Genomic DNA, 24,626 nt, shown 5'->3' on the forward strand with positions numbered 1-24,626 from the left:
TGCCGTGAGCTGTGGTGTAGGTCACAGACACGGCTTAAATCCTGCGTTGCTGTGGCTGTGGTGTAGGTAGGCAGCTGTAGCTCTGATTTGACCCCTAGCCTGGGAACTTTCATGTGCTGCAGGTGCAGCCCTAAAAAGACAACAAAACAAAACAAAACAAAGTACCTTAAAACAAAGAATAAAAAATAAGGTGTGTCCTGGTTTCTCTCCTGCTCAAATGGCATACAAATGTCTCTGCTACAAGATGAGGGTACTTCCTTGACTCTGCCCCAGTAGATAAGCTGGGTATTTGGGGACAGCTGGCAGCACAGAGTTGTCAACCTCACTGTGAGAAGAACCAGACCCCTCTCAGAGAAGTCACCCAACTGCTATCTCTCACCACTCGCCTCCTAAAATAGTAACAGGTGTGCTTATCCAGTCAGAGGTCCAGATAAGACAGAGTCCAGCCTCCAGACTGATCTCCCTAACCTGGGATGCTGGGACCAGACTCTAGGCAATGTCTCTGCTCAATGCCTGCCACAGGTGTCAAGACCCAATGTTTGCAGCTGCCTGGAGGTCAAGCAGAGATCCCGCTCTACTCCAGATTTGTCAGCCCAGGCATTAACCATTAACCCTTGATGGATTTTGGCCACCCTCAATGAGAATGATTCCCGTTAGGTCAGGAGTTTCTGAAGAATCCCTCATTTGGAGAGGCTGAGCGCCATCAACCAGCCTAGCTCAGACTTCCCCTCCTAACTGTGCAAGGAGCCTCCTACCACTGGCTTTAGTGTATAAACTTGGGAAGGTCAATTGCCTCTTTTCCTTGGGGCACACCACCAAGTGAGACTAGCAACAACAAAGCACCTCACAGAAATTGCTGGCAAGGGCTTTCTTTCTCATCCAATGAAAGGGTATTTCTCCCCTCTTCCTGCTCCCTCTTTCCCTCAGCACATGAAGAAACCATTTTAGCACCTTCTTCAGGAAGAAGCCAAGTACTAGAGTTAAGGCAACAAAGAAGTGCCAGCAAGAGCTGGCTTGCATAGTCAAATACGTATTTGTCTTTTTCTCCTAGAAAAAGATCCCAGATCCAAAGATAGAAATTTAAAGAGTTCTGCTGATACAAAGACCCTAGCAAAGCTGAGCTCTACTGTATGCTTTCAACAGCTACAACCAAACCCAGCCCAGTAAAATTTATTACATTTAAAACCAAGATTAAAATAACCACATCCATTCCATTTGCGACACTTTATAGGGTAGCTGTTTCAAAGACTCTGAAATCTGAAGACAAAAGTAAAATCAGATGTTGTCCGAAGGATACAGAGATGTCTCTCAAGGGAATTAATGCAATTCTGATGGGAATTCCTCTCAAAACAAAACAGAAAGCACATATTATCTAATGAGAACTTAATTTCTGGTACTTTTCCACTGTAAAACAATTTTTTCAAAGAAGAAAGGTATTCATAATAAACACAATTGGATTCTCTCAGTCTTTGCCATTTTTCTTCAATAACCCCACCACTTAAAACAGTTTAAGAAAACCAACTTATGTCACAGTTTTAAATATGACTAGTAATAATAAGATTTAATGTTCTGTCATGCCATGTGTACACAATGGAAGAGTGACAGACATCAAGGGAGGATCTAGACTGTCAAAACTTTACACCTTGAGCTTAAAATTTGAGAACTGACCCTTATTTATGAGATGAACAACTATGTATAGAGGAAAAAAAGGTTTAAAAGATAAACACCAAAATGATGGAATGTTTCTGCACGTTTCTGGTGTCAGTGAATGAGGTCAGTGACTTCAATTTTCTTTTTTTAAATTATCATTTTCCACATGCTCTACAATAGTTATTATTTTGATAAAAATATTATTTTGAAGTTTTGGACATTTTTATGTTATGATGATTTTATGCCAATGTATAACTTTATGAAAGTATATATATAGTCTTCATAAGCTATTCAGGAAAAAACTATGCATATGGTACATATTAGCAGACACTGTCAAAGAATTCAGGCATCCTAAAAAGGTGAAAAAAAAATGAATATTTCAAATTTTAAGACTATTGTTCTCATTCTAAAAGCACTTCTATGCTACAGGGAAAAAAATACAACAGAAATGTTTAAACATAACAGAGAAAAATAAATAACATTGTTTTCGGGAAGAATCTAGGTTTCTCTTCCCCTTTAAATAAGATAAAAGGGGAGGGGGACTCTAGACCATGATCAAAATCTTTATTATCCTACCCCAAAGACTCTGTATAACTGGTGAAGAACATTCCAGAAACAATGTTTAGCCCTTGAACATTTAGATCTGGTCTTGAAGAAAACACACCAAGACAAAAATTACCTATAAAATAGTCACCCAAGAGGGTAAGGAAACAAGCAGAAATTTCATCCAGCCCAAAGGCTGGTCCCCGACTGGAGGATGCTTCTGTCAGGCTCCCTTGTGGCCCAGCTTCTACATCCTTTCCCACACTCCATAGAAATGGCAAGGCTCTAATAAATTGCACATTTAAATGAGGAATGGAAAAACCTTTTCAAAACTTCAGTGTACTTTACACTTTCAGTACTTTTAATGCTGCATTTCTAAAAGCCCTAGGAGAAAAAATTTGAAAAGCAAAGGGGAATATTTAGCTGATTAATCATTTCACTTATTAGTTTTTATCCAGCTAAAATGAGGTTGGTTATGGTAAGTGTTAGGCTATTTGGGGGTTTATTGTTAAGTATTTCCAAAAATTTGGAAAATACGGAGAGATGAAATTAGAATTGTTTCACAATCCTATCACCCAGTGATAAGCACTATTAGGCTAATGAATTTACTAAGCAGCGTCTTATTTAGTTATACCAATTAAATATGGAACATATATACTTCCAAAAAACAAATTCTACTTATATGCCATTCTAAATTTTATCTCTTGGGCAAAAATTTATAATTATATTCTAATACAGATTTTACTGCCTAACTAATGGCTTAAAGTTGATATGTTAAAGATCAGAAGAGCAAGGAACTCTAGATTCTAGAGCAGGGATGTCAAGTGGTTCTAAAAATCATTCAGGTGTTTACTCTTAACGGCTAGCATTCCCTAAGAATGGAATTGTGATGCCTATAAATAAAGCCCAATAGTAAAGCAATCTTGAAATTATAACATCTTACCTTCATATCTCAACACATACAGACAAAGTGACTCATTTCTGGGATTCACCTTCAAAATCCTATCTCTATAAAATTCCCCACTTAAAAAAGTCTTAAAATAGCCCGTGGCTTATCAGACACAACTTAGAAGAGATTTACAAGATCCTGCTGAATAGCATTGAGAACTTTGTCTAGATACTCATGTTGCAACAGAAGAAAGGGTGGGGGAAAAAATGTAATTGTAATGTATACATGTAAGGATAACCTGACCCCTTGCTGTACAGTGGGAAAATAAAAAAAATTATTAAAAAAAAAATAGCCCGTGGTCTCCCCCTTCATGGTGGCAATTACTCAATTACACACATCTCTCTTTTTCAGCTATGCAAAAGATGGATAGGTAAAATAGATTTCATTATATATATATATATATACATATATATATAAATGTCATCTATAACCACTAAATAAGAATATCCTTTCATATGAAAAAAGGAAGGATATCAATGAAATTCATTCCTCCCACTCAGCACATACCCAAATGCTGAGAAATCATTAACTGGCAATACTCTATATCTGGAGTTATTTTTATTTTAAAATTATCACTTGGAATTTTATCTACATTTCTGACCAATCCCAGGGAAACCCAACCGTCTCATAGTTAGAAAATTAGCTCCAACAGCAGTGTTCGGGCTTCTGCAGGTGAGAACAAGTATGTCTCAGAATCCACTGCCCTCTTCACACGCAAGTGTGCAGTTCGGAAACAATAAAGAAAGCTGGTCTCCCCCCGGCCCCTTAAACCGACCCAGATTAGTAGAGAGTCGCGTGAGCATTCCATTGCATCTGAGCTCTAGTCTCTCAGACGCACACCAGAAGGTGACTCACAGATGCTGATGTTTCCCCACTGCTCTAAATAAGCACAGAGGACAGATATGACCATCCTTTGGAATTTTAAACTCTTCCCTAACAATGATTTACAATTGGCCAGGCTCGCTTTTTTTCTTTCTTTTTTAAAAATTAAAGTGCTTTTTTGACTATTTTTTTTAAATGGTAGTCTGTTATTTTACTGTACTCTTCCATGTTTGTAAAATATTTCAAAACTCGGAAGGAGAAACAGTGTAAGTCAGGGGAATTTCCTTTCATACAAGAGAGGAAATCACCCATCAACGCACCATCCAGAGGAAACCAGTAAGACTTTAACGCATGTCCTTCCAGTCTTTTATTTAATATAACAAAACTTGAGCAACGCCAGATCGTTAACCCACTGAGCAAGGCCAGGGATCGAACCTGCAACCTCATGGTTCCTAGTCGGATTCGTTAACCACTGAGCCACGACGGGAACTCCCAACACTTCTTTTATAAACTCTTCTTATCCTTTCCCTAAATACTAAGGTTTTAGTGTTTTCTTATTTATTAAAAATAAATATTAATCAGGTTTGCCTTTTCTATTATTTAGGAAAAGGGACAAGTTTAATATAGGCTGAACTTAGCATTATTTATCTGCATGATAATATTGCATCTTTCCTGAATAAATCAAATTACTTGAAAGGAAGCATAAAATTGAGATAAACTAAGCAAAAATTCCATGTTTTATGATAATCAAGATGAACTGTGATAGGCACTGGATTATCCCACTTTGCTTTCATAATCCTTTCAACAGAAACTGTCAATACCCCTGTTTCGCAGATGAAAATACTGAGGCAGCAGAGAGGTCAAGGCAACTTGGCAGGGTCACTTGGCCATTGCGTGAAGTGACCAGATTGAGTAATTCCAGAGCCTAAAGCTTGGGACCCCTGGCTCGGGACCCTTGTATCCAACAGCCTCCCCTCAGTCACACCAGCCCTGACCTCTCTCCTCCAACTTCTTGAATGTTATCTCCACTCAGGGTTCTGCCAGAACCTTAAATCCAACTTTTCAAAGACAAAGCTGATTCTCTTCCAACCAGATAGCCACTCTTCACCTGGACTTATCTATTTCTCTCATCCTAGGGACAACCATGCCCTCTGACATTATTCAAATTTGAATCTTTTATTTTAGCTCCTCATCTACTCAGGTCCACTCCCATCCAGTCACTCTATAAACAGTCAGCAAAGGATTGGGTCTTCACATCTTTCTCCCATCTCCTCCTTTTCTCTCATTCCCTTGGCCTCCACCACCACTTGCTCCTGCAACCTCTGGACCTCCACCACCCCCTTTCCTATCGCCCTGCTTCTATTTTCTTCCTGTTCTACCATGTTTTAAACATTGCCAAAGTGTCATGTTACTCAAATATCATACCGTCACAGACTTTCAGAGGTGTACAGGATCTTAACAACTAAATGCCATATCTGATCAATAGGCAGTTCCTGACTCGAATACTGTATTGAGAGTGTTCCTGACGCTCTGTCTCAGCACTGTGCAAAAAGTACCATGATTGATTTTCTATGTAGAGGGAGGAGTGCCCATGTGCCAGGCTTTATCTCCCACTATGATTTCATCTAAGTTTTTCATTTTATAAACATAAACCTGAAACCTGAAGGATCAATGGCTTGCCAAAGTCACACTCCTGGTCAGTAAAAGATCTTTCATCGTCTGTGTACATATATAGAGTTTATTCTATACAGTAGGAGTACACCATCCTTGGAGTCAGGAACTAATTGGCATTCAACCTGAAGCCAACCCACACCACCAACCCTCACCCAATGAGAAGCCCTGGCTAGAGAAGGTACCCAATAATTATTAACTGCATTAACAACAATATTGCAAAGTAGCAGCAAAGGAAGAACATTCCTATAAACGCTTCCTGGTAAAAGAACTATAATTACACTGCTTTTAAGAACAGGAAACTGAACTGACACAGGGTTTCCACTAAGTGGTCTGGTACAGCCTGTGTTAATCAATACAAAAATTCCATTGCTAATAGTCTTTTAAAAAGTAAAAGAATAGTAGCTCCTTTGACATAAAAATGTTAAGGTAAAAAGGTTTTGAGAAAGCACTCCAAGAGGGGTCAGTGGCTCGTATAGCTTGGTAGTCCAAAGAAAATGGAGTGGAACTGTTACCAGCTGAACACCTACTATGTGCCTGGCATTGTACACTGCTATCTCACAACTGTATGAGGAAGTATTATCATTCCAATTTTACTGATAAGGAAATCATCGTTCCAAGATGATTAACTGACCTAAGGACCTAGATGTGACCACATGGTTAGTATACAACAGCATTAGGATAGGGCTAGTTGACTCTAATACCTAGGTCTCTCCAAACTAAGGAAAAATGTTCTGCAATAACAAAATCATCCTCACAAACCTTAAAGGACAAAAACTGACTAGGACTTACTGAAACTATGAATGATTGTTCAAAAGAGTTTTAAAAAACACAAACTGGGAGGTAGTTTTTGCAACATATATAATCCACAAAGGATCATTACGCAGTTTACATTAAAAACTCCTCTAAATCAATAAGAAAAAAATCTAAAAGATATACAGGCAAAAGTCTAAAAGAGGACTTCACAAAAGAAATAATCCAAAAGGTTAATAATATAAGTAGATACATAACCTCAATAATCAGGGAAATTAAAAAGCACAATGTGAAAACATTTTACAAATATGACTGAACAACATTTTGAAGTCTGGAAAAGTTATGGCACAACTTTAACATCTACACAATTTCAGTAGTAATATAATCAGTACAATCACATTGGCATTATCTAGTAAAGTTGGCACCATCTAGTAAAGTTGATGATGCACATACCCTGTAATCCAGCAAATTTTATTCCTGAGAAAAAAACAAATATGTTTGTATGCATGGGCATGTACCATCACATATGTAATAAGACATATTTGTAGCAGCCCTTTCATAATAGCAAAAAAACCCTAGAATCAATTCAAATCTCTATCTACATAGAAAGAATAAATATGCCATGATGGGATACTCTACAGCAGTGAAAAATGAGTGAACTACAGCTACAAAATGAATGTGTCTCAGGAATATGTTAATCTAAAAGTAGAAGTCACAGAAAAATACATAAAGGTAATCTCATTTATATAAAGTTCAGAAACATACAAAATTGAGTAAGAATTTTTTAAAGGATAACTTTTTGAGAAATATAATTCAGGGCTATAGTTGCTTCAGATGGGATGACATGGGGCACAGAGGGGTCTCTGAATGTATAATAGGTTCTTCTTCTTGAGCTAGGTGGTAGCTGCCTGAGTGTCCATTGGTTTGTGATTCTGTAGCATCTCTTTTATGAGCATTATTTTGTATATACAAATCACTTAATAAAAAATAAATTAAAGGGAAAAAAATGGACCAGAAGGGAAGGATATTGACTATACCAGGAAAAACAGCTGGTGACAGAATAAAGTGCCAGAGGAGCACAGAGGTCATTGAGAAGACCCTGAGATCAGGGGGTTAACTTCCTAGACTCCAATTCTGCAGTCTCAAAGCTAATGCCTTCTTCCAGGGGGGTGGCATTATTTTTCAACTTCAGAGGTATTTTAGTAAACAGCCTAAAAAAATTTATTACTCCAAATAAACATAATAAATAGAACTCTTCCACATAAATATTATAGAAGAACTTTATAAAGTTCTGTATTAAGTAACTTACAGTAAGTGTATCAGTTTCTTAGTGATGAAAGGAGAGAAAAATGTGCTGATACTTCAACAGAAGACAAAAGAAAGATACTAGGAGAAAGCTTTTGATAGGGAGGTCCCTCAGCTGAAGGAGTAGAACAGTTTCTCGATTAATGTGCATACAAACCACTCAGGGGTCCTGTTAAAATGCAAAATTTAACTAGACCAAGTCTGGGATGGGGCCTCTGAGGATCTACATTTATAATAAGCTCCCAAGTAAATGATCCTATCCTGACAGGCCTCACCTCACTGCAATAGCAAAAGATGTGAAAATACATTCTCTGGTCATGTTCAAAAATATAAGGAGAGTGTCTAATTGTGATAGTTTCATTTTCTCACCAAAGTAGAGACTGAGGATGTTATTCCTACATTACAAAAACTTGTATGCAGGACAACTGTTATCAGAAAAATCAAGAGTACCAAACGAGGTCTTCTGCAAGGAAAATGTGCTTAGAGAAACAACAAAGACTGAAAACTTGTAAGAAAACTCTATGAGGGCTTTTACTCACCTCCACAGACCTACACACGCAGCTTTTCCAGCAAGGGTATTAATTAGCCCTATCCTTATAGAATGGTTTACATTCCCAATAGTCTCAAATGAAGAAACCAAGACCACCTTAAGGATATCCACAGAACATTAATTAAGGTGCAGTTATAATACAGACATTGGTTGGTGCCCAACATAATGAAAGGAGCATCACATCACTGCATGTAAAAAAAATATACGTTGGTTTTTAAAATTCTCCCTAAGAATACGCTCTTAAAACAAAAAGTTATTATCTCGACAAAAACCACATTGAATAATTTCCACTCATCATGTCTGTTTGTAGTAAAATCCTGCCATCTCAAAATAGTACATCTACAAGTAAAGTTATACTTTCATACCGCAAGACAAAATAACCACTCAAATGCTCTTCCAGGCAAACTCTGCCAATGCCAAGTCTCAGCGATGGATGTGTCACAAGTAGAGTGAGGTCGTCTCACTTGTTCCTACAACATCACAGACAGTTGTTACTACTCTCATCCAAGAGATGCTCTTTACAGAAAGCCTGAACAGCAGGAGACAACCAAGTGTCAAGGGTTTCTTCCCTGACCCAATACCTCTCATTTTCTCAGATGAAGGTTTTGGTCTGTCCAGAGCCAATAAACAGAGTTACAAAGAGCTTAAGCTAACAGAACTCTGCACCTAGTAAGTCAGAACAGCTAAACCTTCTGTGACATCAACACAGGATATTTCCTAACAACATAATAAATCCAAAATGTCTGGATAATCCATGGAAACAATACTCCCAAACATCTTAATGCAACACGATTTTATATAACCAGCACAATGATGAAGCCCAAATCCAAAAAATTCTACATTTTAATGGCCCTCTATTACTGAAACTCAAAATAATGCACATAAACCAATCTGCAGTCAGTTCTATTCTGCAGAGCCACATAAAATCAAATGCCACTAACTTGGAATCATTAGAGATTTAAAAAATAAAAGCAGACACACCCTTGCTTTGAAACACTGATCATCCTTTCCAGTTAGCATACCGGAATTTCAATTTCCTCTTTCACCTATACATTCTGGAAGAGTCTGATTAGTGACATCTAATGTATCCCATCTGCCATCCCACACTGAATAAATGAATTGTAGAAGTGGCATTTAGAAAGGAAATTCCCTGTGCACTAGCCCAGTCTAAACAAATGAGGACGTTGGAACAATCTCCTTCTGACCAGATACCAGCTACATTGGCCTTGGTGGTCTGCCCTTCTCAATCCCCTCCCCAAACACATCTGCAAAAAATATGCATATGAAAAATACATATAAACAAACAAATGCAGTCAGTTACAACCACAATCCCATTATTCGTGGCTGAACACAGTAAGGTAGCTATAAAAATCAATCTGAAAACAACTTACCATCAATCATGACACATTTAGCAAATAATCCTTAATAAACAATCCAAATATATAATTGTATTTGATTTACAGAAAAGGCAAACGATGAAAACAAAGCAAATACGGATCAAAGAAATCATTTACCATCCATCAAATATATGTAAGTTCCTTTCAAAACAATCTATTGAATGTTAATAGTTTTTTAAATGCCTCAGGGACATATGAACTGAAAAATATCAATCTTTTCAATTCAAAAAATGGTTTCCTATAGGAAAAATTCACACTGTAGTATTCATCAAAGAGTATTGTAATGTCTGTAATGTCATAGCTGTGAAGCTCTAATCAATAAACATTAACTTTTCACATACGAATAAATTAATGGATTGTTGGGTTGTGGTTTACAGATTACCGGAGATCCACAGAAAGACACTGCGACTCCAGGCACAGACTGCACCATAGCCTCCGCAAACCACTGGGCCTGGTCCTCCCTGCAGCCCCTCCCTACGGCTCAGGTCCCTAGGTCCAAGATCAGATTCCGGTCTGCAATCGAAGGCTGACTCCCTCTGCCCGCATCAGCACTGCAGGGCACCCCTTCATCCCAGCACAGCCCAACAGGCGAGGCGGGAGGGGTCACTCAAAAAGAAGACTCCCCCCTCATAGCTAGGTGACCTGGTCCTCCTGACGCCACATCCAGCTGAAGCAGCATGACAAGGTAGAAAGAAGCAGCTCCGGGTCTCAGTCAAGGGCAGCCCAGGGCCTGGGTGGGGCCGGGCGGGGGATGCTGGCGCCGAGTGGCCGTGCCAAGCCCCGCCAGCGAGAACCCGGAGAGGCTGCGATACTGCTGCATTGTGCTGCATCACGGCGAGGGCACCGTGAGCCATCCATCTTGCCAAAAAAATCACATCCCCGTCCAGATAAACCTACCGAATCCATTTTGCTCCTCCGCCACAGTCGCCCTCTTCTCACTATCTGGTCTGGCTTTTGGAGAAATAACGGACACGGTCTGTATACTGATCCCCACAACACTCCCCCCGCCCCACCCCATCTGATAGCAGGCACTTGGCATCTTTCTTATCATAAAAACAAAGGGGATGCTCTCCCCCAAAAAACGAGGGCCGCGGGCGTGGTGTGAAGGCTGATAACAAGAGGGGCTTCCAGCACAACACCCCAAAGGCAGGCCCGGAGGGTCCCTGCGCTGGCACAAACCTGTTGAGGAGCGGGTGGCAGGATCTCAAGGGCGGGCGCGTAGGCGACTCAGCGCCCCAAGGCGGCTCCCGCCCAGCCCTCAGAGAGCAGGGACGGCAGGGAGGGTGAGGGGCGGGAGCAAGGATGGGCGGGGGTGGGGGGCGCTGGGCCGCCGCCTCCAGTTCAGCTGCAGCGCGGCGCAGCCCGAACCACGCCTGGTCGCATCCCCCGTACCGTTACGCGCAGAGCCGGGCCCTGTCAACACCGCCCCCGCTCTCCACCAGCCAGGGCTGGAGCAAGGGCACCCGAAAATATACGCTCCCTGCTGCCCACTCCGCAACCACCCCCGCGCCGGGGGCCGCTGCGCCCTGCTGGAGGGAGAAGGCGGCGGAGGCAGGGAAGAGGAATCCGCGCCGCTACGCCCGGGGATGGGGCTGGGCGGCCGAGGTGCGCACCGCGGCTCTGCGGCCACCTCATTGCGGAGCCCACCGCCCTTCACCCGCACCGCCCCGCACCGTCTGCGTACTAAAAAAGCACTGGAGACCTGGCTCCCCGCGCCGCCCCCAACCGGGCTCGGCAGCCTCCCCGCCCCCACGCCGCTCCCCCAGCGCAGGGCAGCCGCGGGGCAGCGGCGTCCTCCCGGCCTGGGCCCGCGCCCCTCCTCCCGCCGCTCCGGAGCCAGCCAGGGAGGCAGCCCCAGTGAGTTGGCATCTTCCTGTCTCAAGCCCCCTACCTACCTCCCGCGGATAGGGGGTTGGGGGCGCCGGGGTCCCGTCCTCCTCCCGCTCCTCGGCGGCCGGGCGGGTGGGCCGGGAGGCGACTCCGCGGGGCTGTCGCGGCTGGGGCCGGGGCTCACAGGACGGGACCGGTGGGCGCTGCTGCGCGGGGCTGCGCGCTTGCTCCGGGAGGAGAGGCGGCCGAGGGAGGGACTGGAGGAATCCGCAGCCTGCACGGCAACAGCTGCACTGATTCCGGGGGCTGGGCGGGAGCACGGGGCGGGGGGAGGAGGGGAGGGAGCTGCAGGGAGCGGGCGAGGGGCGGGGAGAGGGAGAGCGCGGCCGCGGGCTGGCGCCGAGTGCGCGCACACACACGCGCGCGCAAACGCTCTCTCCCGCACACCCCTCCTCCTTCCTCTCCTCTCCTGCGCTCCTCCCTTCTCGGTCCCTCCCTCTCGTTGGTCCTAAGCGCTGGCCCGAGCTCGGCAGCCGCCCACCCGCCGCCGCCTGCTCTGCGCGCAACCCGAACCTCAGGCGCGTCCACGCTCTCCCCGCTGAGGCGCTGCCCTGGCCCAGCGCCGACCTTGTCCCCTGCCGCGGGGACTGGATGGGCCTGGCCTGGGCAGGGTGGGCACCGCTGTCGCGATGTCCGAGCCAAGGGACAATGGGGGCTTTGTTTCCGCAGCCGGCGAGAGCCAATTTCACGTTTAATTTGAGGGTAATTCGATTATCGCCATGGAAAGGGGCAGCCTAATTTTCTACGTGACTTGTGCAGCCTCTTTTTGCCCGCGATATTTGCTTTTGGAAGGCGATGGAGAGAGCATGTTGAGGGAGGCTTCAGAGCGTCGTTTGGTTGGTTTAGTTTTAGATCTAGGTGGTGATGAGGCTTTATACCGCCCGGCCTAATGAGTTATGGTGACTTCTCCATGGGAAACCCTGGAATGAGGGCAGTTGTACCTTAGCGAAGTCAAAATCAACCCCCTTAATGACTGCTTTTTCACGCTTTCCCTCGGGGTAGCTGGAAACAGACCTACAAGTGGTTTGTCCAACTCCTGCATCTCTCGCCCTAATACCGCTTCACCCTTAACTAATTCAGGTGCCCTTCCCAAGCCACTCCTAGGAGTGGGGAGCTGCTGGCTGCAGTACAGGCCCTGCAGTGTTTGAAGGGCTTGAGTTCCCCTCCAACCCAGAGCGGCACCCTAGAGTTTTTGTCAAGTGCTGGTGAAGGTTCTCAACCAGCTTGCGCACCCCGTTAATCTCCCAGGTTATGTAGAAATTCTGGAACCGCCGATTTGAGGAGAAAAGATGGTGTCATGACTATGACCACGAATAGAAACGCTCTTTGGAAAACAGTCTGGATAAACTGACTTTGTGCCTACTCTGTAAGTGCCCAAGGCGGCAGTGTAAGTCTTCAGAGGGAAGAGGGCCTTTCTCCATTAAAAAAGCCCTATGTCTTTCCACCTGAAGATCTGACTCTCAATCCCTGAATAAAAAAAAGCAAAAATGAAAGACAGTCAAATAATTTGGATCATGTTTGCATCTCAAATCTGTAGACTTGGGGCCTCATAAGTTTATATTTTTGTATGTGTTTTTTTATTATGTATTTTTAAATGAATATTTTAATGAGATTGCCCCAGCAAAGTGAAGGTGATTTTTCCTTTTAGGCCTTCACCATCAGTTTGAATGTTTGTACCAGTGTTTATTATTGATATACATGAAAAAAAAATTGAGGAAGGCAAATAACTTAGCTTTTTTCTCAGAAGGTTGATCAATACATCCAGGAGAACTCTCAAAGGGCAGGGTTCTTTCTCTCTTCACTGTTTGTACACAGCAGGCACTTAAAAGGTACTCAAAAAATATTTGTTGAATAGAATCATGTGCATGGCTGCCCTTATTAGGTAATGCTGGAAATGAACTAGAAACAAAACTGTTGTTTCCCTTTCACTTATTTTGTGCCAGAGCCCCCAGCTTCTCCCGGCTCCCAAGGTTAATGAAATACCAAAGAAAACAATGGCCACGCTGGGAAATGCCTGTTTAAATTCTTCCAGTGTTACTGAAGTGGTGACTCTTCACTGCTTCCTTTATCAGTGCAGATATCAACAGTATTCAAATAAATCTTCATTTGATGGGTGAGTCATCTCCCCTACCCCATTCCACTCCCACTTACTTTTTAAAATTTTCCTTCAAAAAGGGAAGTCACACACAACTTTAACAAGGTACTCTAGTAAGGTGGCAGTAAGTATTCCAAAAATGTGAAAGACAAAGATTCAGTGTTTCATTAAAAATACTTGACTAGCAATTTTAAAGTCTTACTTTTTGGTGCGGGGGGAAAAAAGAAAAAAAAGCATCACCCAAAAAGAGCCCAGTTTACCACTGACCAAGAGAAAGTAACAGATCAAAGAAAAGACAGTCTAAATCTGGAGAAACTATTGGAAAAGACATAGCTCTGTGGAAGGCAAGAATCTAGAACAAAATGAAAAGACTTATGTAGTAATGATGATAACTCAAAAGGATTTTTCTCAGATATCTCAGAAGCAGCTTTTCTCAAGTTTATCCTCACCTTAGAATGAAGGTTAATTTAAAAGTACCTAGAACTTGGAGGTCCTTTCATGGCTCAGGGGTTAATGAACTCAACTAGGATCCATGAGGATGCAGGTTCCATCTCTGGCCTCGCTCAGTGGGTTACGGATCCAGTGTTGCCGTGAGCTGTGGTGCAGGCCCGCAGCTGCAGCTCCAATTCATCCTGTAGCCTGGGAACTTCCATATGCCACAGGTGCGGCCCAAAGGAAAAAAAAAAAAAAAAGAACCTAAAACTCATCAGTTTTCTCTCTCTCTGTTTTTAAAAATATGTGAGTATGTATAGCTTTGTCTCCCATAAAAATACTTTATTACAACATTTTTGCAGATACAGTTATTTTAGCTTTCCATTCAAAATGTAGGGGAAAATCTTGTACACATATATATTAGTCACAATAGACCAGGTTATGATATTAACACCCAGTTCCCAAATCTCAGTATAATATGCAAGTTCCAGATCAACAAAAACTAATTTATTGCTTATACAGAGTCAGCTGTGGTTCCAAGAGACTCTCTGGGGAAGCTGTCTTCCAAGTGTCATCTCAGCATTTCAAAATACTTTAATATTTTGCTAAGCCCATGTCAGTGGATACTTCTAATATCCATTGCAAGGGAAGAATGTGATGGAGGCTTAAGTACCAGCAACTAAATACTTCCATTCAGAAATGACACAAGATTTTCTCCACTCACATTTCATTTGCCAAATCAAGTCATGTGGTTACACATGCAATCATGTTGATGAGCAAATAGTATTGTCTGCCACAACCTGTTTCATTTAGAAAAGAGAGAATTGTATTTCAGCTATTTCCATGATTATATTAACCCAGTTAAAATCCATCTTTTATTGTACCAATAACAACTTAAAATTTAAAAATCAGAGACACATTTAAAAAACTTGAATAATTTTTTTTTCTCATTTCTAGTACTCTTAAACTTGACTTCCTTTTAACCTTGAACTAGTCTAGGAAGTTTCCTCTGAAAAGTTCCATTTGGTGATTTGCACATATTAATTTTGCAGTAAGGCAATCTAAAGACTTACATGTTTAAACTGTCATTACCATGAGTTAAGATTTTTGAGCACCAATAACACATGTATTGCCTAATAAAATAATTCATTATTTCTTTTATTAAAGAAATATATGTGCCTTAATCTATTCTAGGCTCTGAAACAGAGCAGTGAACAAAACAGTAAAAAAAAAAAAAAAAAAAAAAAATCAGGGAGTTCCCATCGTGGCGCAGTGGTTAACGAATCCAACTAGGAACCATGAGGTTGCAGGTTCGATCCCTGCCCTTGCTCAGTGGGTTAACGATCCGGCGTTGCCGTGAGCTGTGGTGTAGGTTGCAGACGCGGCTCGGATCCCGAGTTGCTGTGGCTCTGGCATAGGCTGGCAGCTACAGCTCCGATTAGACCCCTAGCCTGGGAATCTCCATATGCCACGGGAGCGACCCAAGAAATAGCAAAAGACAAAAAAAAAATAAAATAAAATAAAAAAATAAAGTGGAAATGCTGTAAAAAAAAAAAAAAATCACTGCATTCATGAATCGTCCATTCTAGTAGGGGTATACTCAATCAATAAACAAGTAAAATATATATATTATGATAAATCTGACTATATAGTAAACTAAATATATGGAAATAATCTGTATAACATGATCAGAATGAATAGCCTCAGCTTTCCATAAAGAATCTTCAAATTTTTCTCTTAACAATGATAGTGATCATTAAGTAGCAACTATGCAATGCTTTCAACTTTTTAAAGTGCTTTAGCAAATTTCATACTATCTTATCCTTTTGTCGGTGCTGTGGGGTAGATATTAGCCCCATTTTATTTTATTTATTTATTTTTTTGTTTTGTTTTCCCACTGTACAGCAAGGGGATCAAGTTATCCTTACATGTATACATTACATTTTTTCCCCCACCCTTTGTTCTGTTGCAACATGAGTATCTAGACATAGTTCTCAATGCTACTCAGCAGGATCTCCTTGTAAATCTATTCTAAGTTGTGTCTGATAACCCCAAGCTCCCGATCCCTCCCACTCCCTCCCCCTCCCATCAGGCAGCTACAAGTCTGTTTTCCAAGTCTATGATTTTCTTTTCTGAGGAGATGTTCATTTGTGCTGGATATTAGATTCCAGTTATAAGTGATATCATATGGTATTTGTCTTTGTCTTTCTGGCTCATTTCACTCACTATGAGATTCTCTAGTTCCAACCATGTTGCTGCCAATGGCAGTATGTCATTCTTTTTTATGGCTAAGTAGTATTCCACTATGTATATATACACCATATCTTCCTAATCCAATCATCTGTTGATGGACATTTGGGTTGTTTCCATGTCCTGGCTATTGTGAATAGTGCTGCAATGAACATGCGGGTGCATGTGTCTCTTTTAAGTAGAGTTTTGTCCGGATAGATGCCCAAGAGTGGGATTGTGGGGTCGTATGGAAGTTCTATGTATAGATTTCTAAGGTATCTCCAAACTGTTCTCCATAGTGGCTGAACCAGTTTACATTCCCACCAACAGTGCAGGAGGGTTCCCTTTTCTCCACAGCCCCTCCAGCACTTGTTATTTGTGGATTTGTTAATGATGGCCATTCTGACTGGTGTGAGGTGGTATCTCATGGTTGTTTTGATTTGCATTTCTCTTATGATCAGCGATGTTGAGCATTTTCTCATGTGTTTGCTGGCCATCTGTATATTTTCCTTGAAGAACATTCTATTCAGGTCTTTAGCCCATTTTTCCATTGATTGATTGGCTTTTTTGCTGTTGGGTTGTATAAGTTGCTTATATATTCTAGAGATTAAGCCCTTGTCCATTGCATCATTTGAAACTATTTTCTCCCATTCTGTGTCTTTTTGTTTTCTTTTTGGTTTCCTTTGCTGTGCAAAAGCTTTTCAGTTTGATGAGGTCCCATGGGTTTATTTTTGCTCTAATTTCTATTGCTTTGGGAGACTGACCTGAGAAAATATTCATGATGTTGATGTCAGAGAGTGTTTTGCCTATGTTTTCTTCTAGGAGTTTGATGGTGTCCATAACCCCATTTTAGAAATCAGAAAACTGAGATGTGGGTAAGTTGAGTTTTCCAAGTTTACACAGCTACTAAGTACTAGCAATATCGCTTTAGAAGTTAGTATATCAGACCTGAGTGCCTGGGCATTGCATATTTATTAAAAAGTAATTCTCTTTGCAAGGTGAAAAGAGTTATACAGATGGATGGTGGTGATGGTTGCACAACAATGTGAATGGACTAATGCCATTGAACTATACATTTAAAATGATTAAAATGGTAAATATTATATATGTATATGTTACCACAATTTTTCTTTTAAGTTCTTAAAGTAATTTGGAATTTAGACCTCTAGAATAGTAGAGTAGATGATTCTTAATGATTCTTCACTTGTTGGATTACTCTGTTCATTCCCTCAGTGTTGTAAGCAAACTGATGTCCATGGCACAGCAAACACACTCTGATGGTAAACTATATTCTGTTATACCCACCTATTTCACTTCCCACCAGTTGTGTTGTATATTTTCCAAGGCAGTTGTGTTTGTTCCTAAATTTGTTTATGCCAGTTACACTTATTATACTTAATAATTATGCTTATTATAATTAAGCCTTACATAAACCAATTAAATACTAGTATGAAAAGAGAGTTCTTTTAGTGAAAACTAAGTTGCATATTTTTGAAATGTCTGATTAATGGCTAAAAATATTGCCATTAAATTATGTGTGGTCAAGTTAAAAACAAGAATTTAGAGGAGAATTGAAATCATAAAAACCTTGAAATGTTAGGATACCCGTTGCTTTGCAAGCATGTCTAAGTTCTTAACTTAAAACAAAACTGTGTATCAGATAGCTGTGGCTTTTGCAAAACAGAATTGACCTCTCAATCAGTAAATATGTTCAAAGAAATACTTTGGAGTTCCCTGGTGGCTCACCAGGTTAAGGATCCAGCATTGTCACAGCCGAGGCTCAGGTCACTGCTGTGGTGTGGGTTTGATCCCTGGCCAGGAAACTTCCACATGCCACTGGCATGGCTGAAAAAAAAAATAATAATAATTTGTTTATCAACAGATTAGCAGGTGAATGAAAATTTATGTTTCAAGTAAAATGAAACTTTAAAGTATGTCTTTTTTCAGACAGAGAGCTATGATTTTATTTTTCTTTTGAAATGCGCTTCAAGGATTAGGCAAAAAAAAAAAAAAAAAAACAAACCAGGAACAACAATAATAAAAATAGACAAACTGGATTTCATCAAAATTTAAAACTTTTGTGCATGAAAGGCCATTATCAAGAAAGTAAAAAGACTATAGAATAGGAGAAAATACTTGCAAAGCATACATCTAATAATGGTTTAGTGTCCAGAATATATAAAGAACTCTTAGAACTCAACAACAAAAAGACAATTCAAAAATGGAGAAAAGAATGAAATAGAGTTTTCTCGGAGTCCCCATTGTGGCGCAGCAGAAACGTATCCGATTGGTGACCATGAGGTTGTGGGTTCAATCCCTGTCTCACTCAGTGGGTTAAGGATCTGGCATTGCCATGAGCTGTGGTGTAGGTTGTAGATGTGGCTTGGATCCTGTGTTGCTGTGGCTGGGGCTGGGGCTGACAGCTGTAGCTCCGTTTAGACCCCTAGCCTGGGAACCAGCTTATGCTTGCGGGAGTGGCCCTAAAAAGCCAAAAAAAAAAAAAATTTTTTTTTTCTCCAAAGAAGATATACAAATGATCAACAAGCACGTGGAAATATGTTCAAAATCATTAGTCATTAGAGAAGTGCAACCCACGAGGATAGCTTTAATTTAAGGAGAAAAAAAGTAAAACAAAAAATGGAAGAGATCAGATCTGTGGTTACCAGAGGTGTTGGGGGCCAAGTGGTGGGAAGAGGGTGGACGAAGATGGTCAAAAGGTACAAATTTCCAGTTAAATAATGTATAACATGATGACAACAGTTAACACTGCTGTATGATATATGTGAAAGTTTTTAAGAGAGTAAATCCTAAGTGTTCTCATTGTAAGGAGAAATTTTTTTCTTTTTCTTTTATTATGTATCTGTAGAAGATGATAGATGCTAACTAAATGTGTTGTGGTAATCATTTCACTTATGTGTAAGTCAGATTATTATGCTGTATACCTTAAGCCTATACAGTGCTGTATCTCAATCATATCTCAATGAAAATGGAGGGAAATGGAAAATAACTAGTATTGGCAAGAATGTGGAGGAATGGGAATCCCCATGCATTGTTGGTGAGAATATAAAATGTTGCGGCAAATGTGGAAAACAGTTTGGCTGTCCTTCAAAAAGTCAAACAGATATAACAATTCCTTTCCTAGCTATATTCCCCAAAGAATTGAACACAGGTACTCAAACACTTGTATGCAAATGTTCATAGTAGCACTATTCACAATAGCCAAGAGGTGGAAAAAACTCAAATGTCTGCCACTGGATGAATAGATGAACAAACTGTGTTATATAGACATAGTGGAATACTATTTAGTGGTGAAAGGAATGAAGCACTGATACATGCTACAAGGTATTGGGACGTATATGTACACTAAGCATAATGGGAAGAAAAGCCAGCCACAAAAGTCACTTATTTTGTATAAAATATCCAGAATGAGTAAATCCATAGAGATAGAAAACAGATTTTAGTTGCCAGGGGCTGGAGGGAGGTTCGGGGGTGAGGATAGGGTATAACTGCTTAATGGGTATGGGGCTTTGTTTTGGAGTGATGAAAATGTTTTAGAACCAGAGAGAGGCAGTAGTTGAAATGTTTGCTTTAAAATGGATAGCTTTACATTATGTGAATTTCATCTCAATTTTTTAAAAATGTAATTCAAAAGTGAGAATCATTCTTTATTCCTCATTTAACATCATTTTTCAATAACCAGCAACCACTGGTCACTTTAGGTAAATGGACTTCTGCATATTCTTTAAAACGTTCCTACCTGCTCCTCTTAAGAAAGGATTTGCCACAATTTACCTCTCAGATATAAGCTAATTTTTCCACTTGCATATTTTCAGGCAGCTTGATTCCATTATCCACCACAGAAAAAGAAAAGTGATTCTGAGTCCTTATTGTTGGAACCAAACCAGAAATTTAAAAAAGAATTTTCTGGAATCTCCTTTTGGCAAGTAACAGCTGAGGATATGGAAAGGAAAAACTCAAGAGTGTGATGACTCTGCATATAACAAGTGCACTTTTCATCTTCTCAACCTGCCCTAACACAGTAACCACCAGGCCCATGTAGCTACTGAGCACTTAAAACCTGGCCAGAGCGATAGAGAAACTGGATTTTTAAGTTTAACTAATTTAAATTTAAAAATTGATTCTTGGAGTTCCCACCATGGCTCAGTGGAAACGAATCTGACTAGGATCCATGAGGACGTGGTTTCGATCCTGGCTCCCGCTCAGTGGGTTAAGGATCCGGCGTTCCCATGGTATAGGTCACAGATGAGGCTTGGATCTGGCGTTGCTGTGGCTGTGGTGTAGGCCAACAGCTACAGCTGACTCAACCCCTAGCCTGGGAACCTTCATATGTCACGGGTGCGGCCCTAAAAAGACAAAAAAAAAAAAAAAACCAAAAAAATTGATTCTTGGTTCAGTTATTAGATAACTTTATGTATGTGACAACTTGGGTATTTGAATCTACTAGTTCTAACTGTAAATTTTATAGCTTTATAAGTTATAAAATAATTAAATGATTATAATTATAAATTTTTCATAATTTTTGTATGCACCAAATTCAAAGACTTCTTTTAGAAAACAGGAATATGACATAGGTCAGTTTGTAAGATATCAATTATATGTTGCAATGGTACTATCATGGATATATATGAAATATTTTAAAAATTAATTTCACCATTTCTTTTTATATTTTTTAAGTATAACTATGTATGGCTCACATTATATTTCTACTGTACAACTACGTTCCAGACATCGTCAATGGGGACCTCAGTAATTGGCATCCTGACTCTTTATACTTGGGGAAACTGAAGAAAAGCAACTAGAATTTGAAATATGCTGCAAAGCAAGAATTCCACAGGGAGGTCACTTCCAACTCCCAGGCTTCCCGCAGTGCCTCCATCACAAGGGCCTTGGTATCTGTAGGCAGCAAGCCATGATTCTTTTCAAGAGCAGAATCAGGCACATCTAGTGTTTTCATGACTGGCGTCATTCTTGTGGAAGTCTAAAGACAACCTTGGCAATGACATTGTGACAGAGCCTCAAGATAAGCCACACACCCACCCCAATTTGACAGTTTGTGGGCCTATATGCAGGATTCCAGAAGTGGGCTAGATTCATGCCTAGAATTCATTCAAGAAATTGCAGAAATTCATAGGCTGATGGGTGAGGAACAAAGAGAAACAGAGAGCAATATCACTTCCCCACAGAGGTCGGAGAAGTTTGACATGTAGATGGTTTGAGGAGACACTCTTCCATTGGGATTGAGTAATTGGGTTTTGTCCTCCAATCAAACTTCCAACCTTGGGGCATCCTCATTTCCCATCCTCTGCCCTTCAGACACTGGATGGATGGGGATGTGCAGTCACAGCACAGATGTTACATTTAATTCTCAGAGGATGACAAAAAAACCCCATCAAGACATGAACATTTGCTATGGAGGCAATGAAATTCTTTCCTTGCTTGCGTCTCATGGTTTGCAGGCTGATCTCTTACCTTGGGTTCTTTCTTTTACACACAGATTAGAGCAAGAAAGAGTACAATTTTAATGATAAGCCTTTATTTAAACCTTAAATTGAGGCCCTTAAAGAATCACAAAAATGAGGAAATATTTGCTAAATTTAAGTTGAGCAATTGTCCCAAATGAGATATAATGTATAATATTTTGTTATTGTTTTAAGATTATTAATAAATATATATGTATGTGTGTGTATATATATATATATATATACACACACAAGTATACATAGACACTCTGCTAAGTATTTTATATGCCCTTATTTAATCTTCACAGCTAATCTGTGTGTTGTGTACTGTAATTATTGCCATTTTATCAATGAGGAAACAGAGGCACGAAGAAATTGGGTCATTTGGCTGAGGTCTCACAGCTAATAAGTGGTGAAAACAGAATTCAAAGACAGGTCCATCTGACACCAAGCTGTTTCCAAAAGTTTGAAAAGGGAAATAGGATCTTAGTCATTTAGCTGTGAGCTTTAAAAGCAAACATAATGACTGGAGATACGTGGTCAAAGGCATCCTTTTTTTTTTTTTTTAAACTGACATAGTTTTAATAAAACTTGAAAAAGATATTTTTCAGATGAGGGCTGTAAGGATGTGTCTAACTTTGAAAAATTTTTAAGCACCTGGATTCTTATGTGCTTATGTTTCAAAGTTCACCCAACTTGAAAGTCATCCGCTCCTTAGTAAGTGCTGCCAATATGGAATAAGAAAAAATGCTTTAAACAGAAAACCCCCCTGTGTTTGGTGAACAGAGCAGTATTGTTTTGTTTTTTGAAGGGGACAGGAGATGGGGGTAGAGGTGGGAGAGTTTGTTTTTAAGAGGTCTGCTTTGAAAAGCTCTTCTGAGGTCTTCCCAGGAGCAGCCAGGCAGGAGAGCTGGGGTTTGATACAATACCTGCTGGGTAAGTATGGGCCTGTCTCAGCTGCAAGTAATTTACACTCTCAGGATTCTCTCCAAAGAGGACCTTAGACCAAAGCCAGCTGAGAAAATCATATATTAGATTTCTAATTGCTACAGGACTCTGGTAGGAACAAAAATATTTATAGCTGTAAGTTTCTTAAGGCAGTGGGCTAACTGAATTTGAAAAGAATTGGGGATTTTACCCATTTAGGGGGAAATTTTATGCTGTCTGAGGGGTAGATTATATGCAAAGGCTGGGAAAATTACCTGAAAGCATTCTTTGAATTGTGTCTTAGCTATTGACATGTAGGCTCTACCATCTCCCACCCATAAGAGAAGAATCAGAGCCTTCTCCAGTTGTTCCTCTGTTAATTTGCCCCCCAGGAGGATCTGAGAATTTGCTAGGCTGCCCCTACCCTCCTACTTAACTGAATTCTCCCAGATCCTCCCCCCAAAATAGGGGTGCTGATGGTGTAGCTGTGGGCCTTTCACACAATCACCAGCCATATCCCAGTGGGATGCAGGCCCCTGGTTTCTGAGCATAAGGAGATCAAAATGGCTGGATTGAGAAGGAGATTCCAGACTGCATCCACCCAGTATCTCTTTAGGCATGTAGACACAAAATCAAATCTATATTCTTATTACTTCTTTCCCTTGTTAGACAACAGGTAGCATACTGCAAGCATTGTTCTATTCCTTACCTTTTTTGCACTTAAAAAAGAGCATCTAGAGCTCTTTCCTTCTCCTCTTCTCTTCTTTGTTGTATTTGTTGTTACAGCTGCATAGTATTCCATTATGTGCCACATTTTATTTATATAGATTATTCAGGCTTTTACTTTTAAAAATATGCAATCAGTGGTTTCTGACTAGATATTTATGGATCAAACTTTGTGGAAATCCCACAAGCACGTATATGGTGACCCAGGGGGTGTACACTAGACGTACAGAAGGAAAGAGATAGAAGAGGCTTCAGATCTCATCTAATCTAACCCACTGTTTTAAGACAAAGGAAACCAAAGCTCCATGAAGTGACTTGCCCAAGAGTGTACAGTGGTTGTCCTGGGACAAGAGCCCAGGTTTCCTGGTTCCCAGCCTGACGCTGTCCCTGCTAGATTACACTGCTGGGTACTGAGAGAGAGAGAGAGAGAGAGAGAGAGAGAGAGAGAGAGCGCGAGAGAGAGCGAGAGAGCATGCACTGGGTACTGAAAGAGAGAGAGCATACACTGCTCCTCCAGGAGTATAAAACTCACTGGATACAAAGTTGAACGTGATAAAAACCAGGAGAGCTGCAAAACCCTGAGAGCTTTCCTTTGAAGAAGACGACAGCAGGTTTGGGGAAATCTAGAAAGGCTTCATCAAGAAGGTAGCATTCATGATTGGGCTTGGAAGAACAGATAAGATTTTACCAGGCAGAGCAGGTGAAGAAGGACATTCCAAATGAAGAGATCCGCAAGAGCAAAGACATGGACATGGGAAAGCATCAGGTGTCTTTGCGTGGCCAAGAGCCAAGTGTGTCTGGAGCACAGCATATGATTAGAAAATAAAACTACTGGTATCTTTAGTGAGATCATTGAGCACTTAACCTTATGACAGGTGTTATTCTGAGTGCTTTATCATTACTAACCTTTAATCTTCACAACTCTTCGAAACAGTTGCCATTATTAGTTCCATTTTCCAGGTGGGAACACTGGGGCACAGAGAGGGTAGATAACTGGCTTCAAGTCACACAGCTAGTAAGCTCTGAGAGGGTAACTTGCCCAAATCCTCAAAGCTAAGGGGCAGAGAAAGCCTTTGCGGTCCCTGTGTCTGAGAAAAAGCTAGTGTTCTTCCTTTTCCACATTTAGCCCACAGAATGCATGGCCTAGAGAGGGGTGGGGTTCTGTGGCCAGCCTAGCTTGGGGAATGCTCACACAATCCAAAATAGA

The 24,626-nt window shown here is 40.8% G+C and overlaps 2 protein-coding genes across 10 annotated transcripts in view; one reads left to right on the forward strand and one right to left on the reverse strand.

Moving 5' to 3' along the window:
• The window catches only part of SPTBN1 (spectrin beta, non-erythrocytic 1), a 199,092-nt gene extending 187,322 nt beyond the window's left edge, over positions 1-11,770 (reverse strand). For 2 of the 7 annotated variants that reach the window (XR_002342956.1, XM_021088224.1), the window contains exon 1: positions 11,536-11,765. The gene's annotated coding sequence lies outside the window, so the exon portion shown is untranslated. Of the gene's footprint in view, positions 1-10,022; positions 10,043-10,282; positions 10,302-10,537; positions 10,570-10,819; positions 10,845-11,535 lie in introns of those variants that run through there. The other 5 variants (XM_021088218.1, XM_021088219.1, XM_021088220.1 and 2 more) reach the window with 5 other exon arrangements.
• Positions 10,924-24,626, forward strand: part of LOC106508926 (protein transport protein sec31-like) — a 175,291-nt gene continuing 161,588 nt past the window's right edge. For all 3 annotated transcript variants that reach the window (XR_002342958.1, XM_013992762.2, XM_013992769.2), the window contains exons 1-2: positions 10,924-11,497; positions 17,109-17,161. Coding sequence is in view for 2 of the 3 variants with exons in the window: in XM_013992762.2 (XP_013848216.1) it covers positions 10,943-11,497; positions 17,109-17,161 (608 nt within the window). In the remaining variant the exon portion in view is untranslated. The remainder of the gene's footprint in view (positions 11,498-17,108; positions 17,162-24,626) is intronic.

This window comes from Sus scrofa, chromosome 3 (genome assembly GCF_000003025.6).
Source record: "Sus scrofa isolate TJ Tabasco breed Duroc chromosome 3, Sscrofa11.1, whole genome shotgun sequence".
Taxonomy (NCBI): domain Eukaryota; kingdom Metazoa; phylum Chordata; class Mammalia; order Artiodactyla; family Suidae; genus Sus; species Sus scrofa.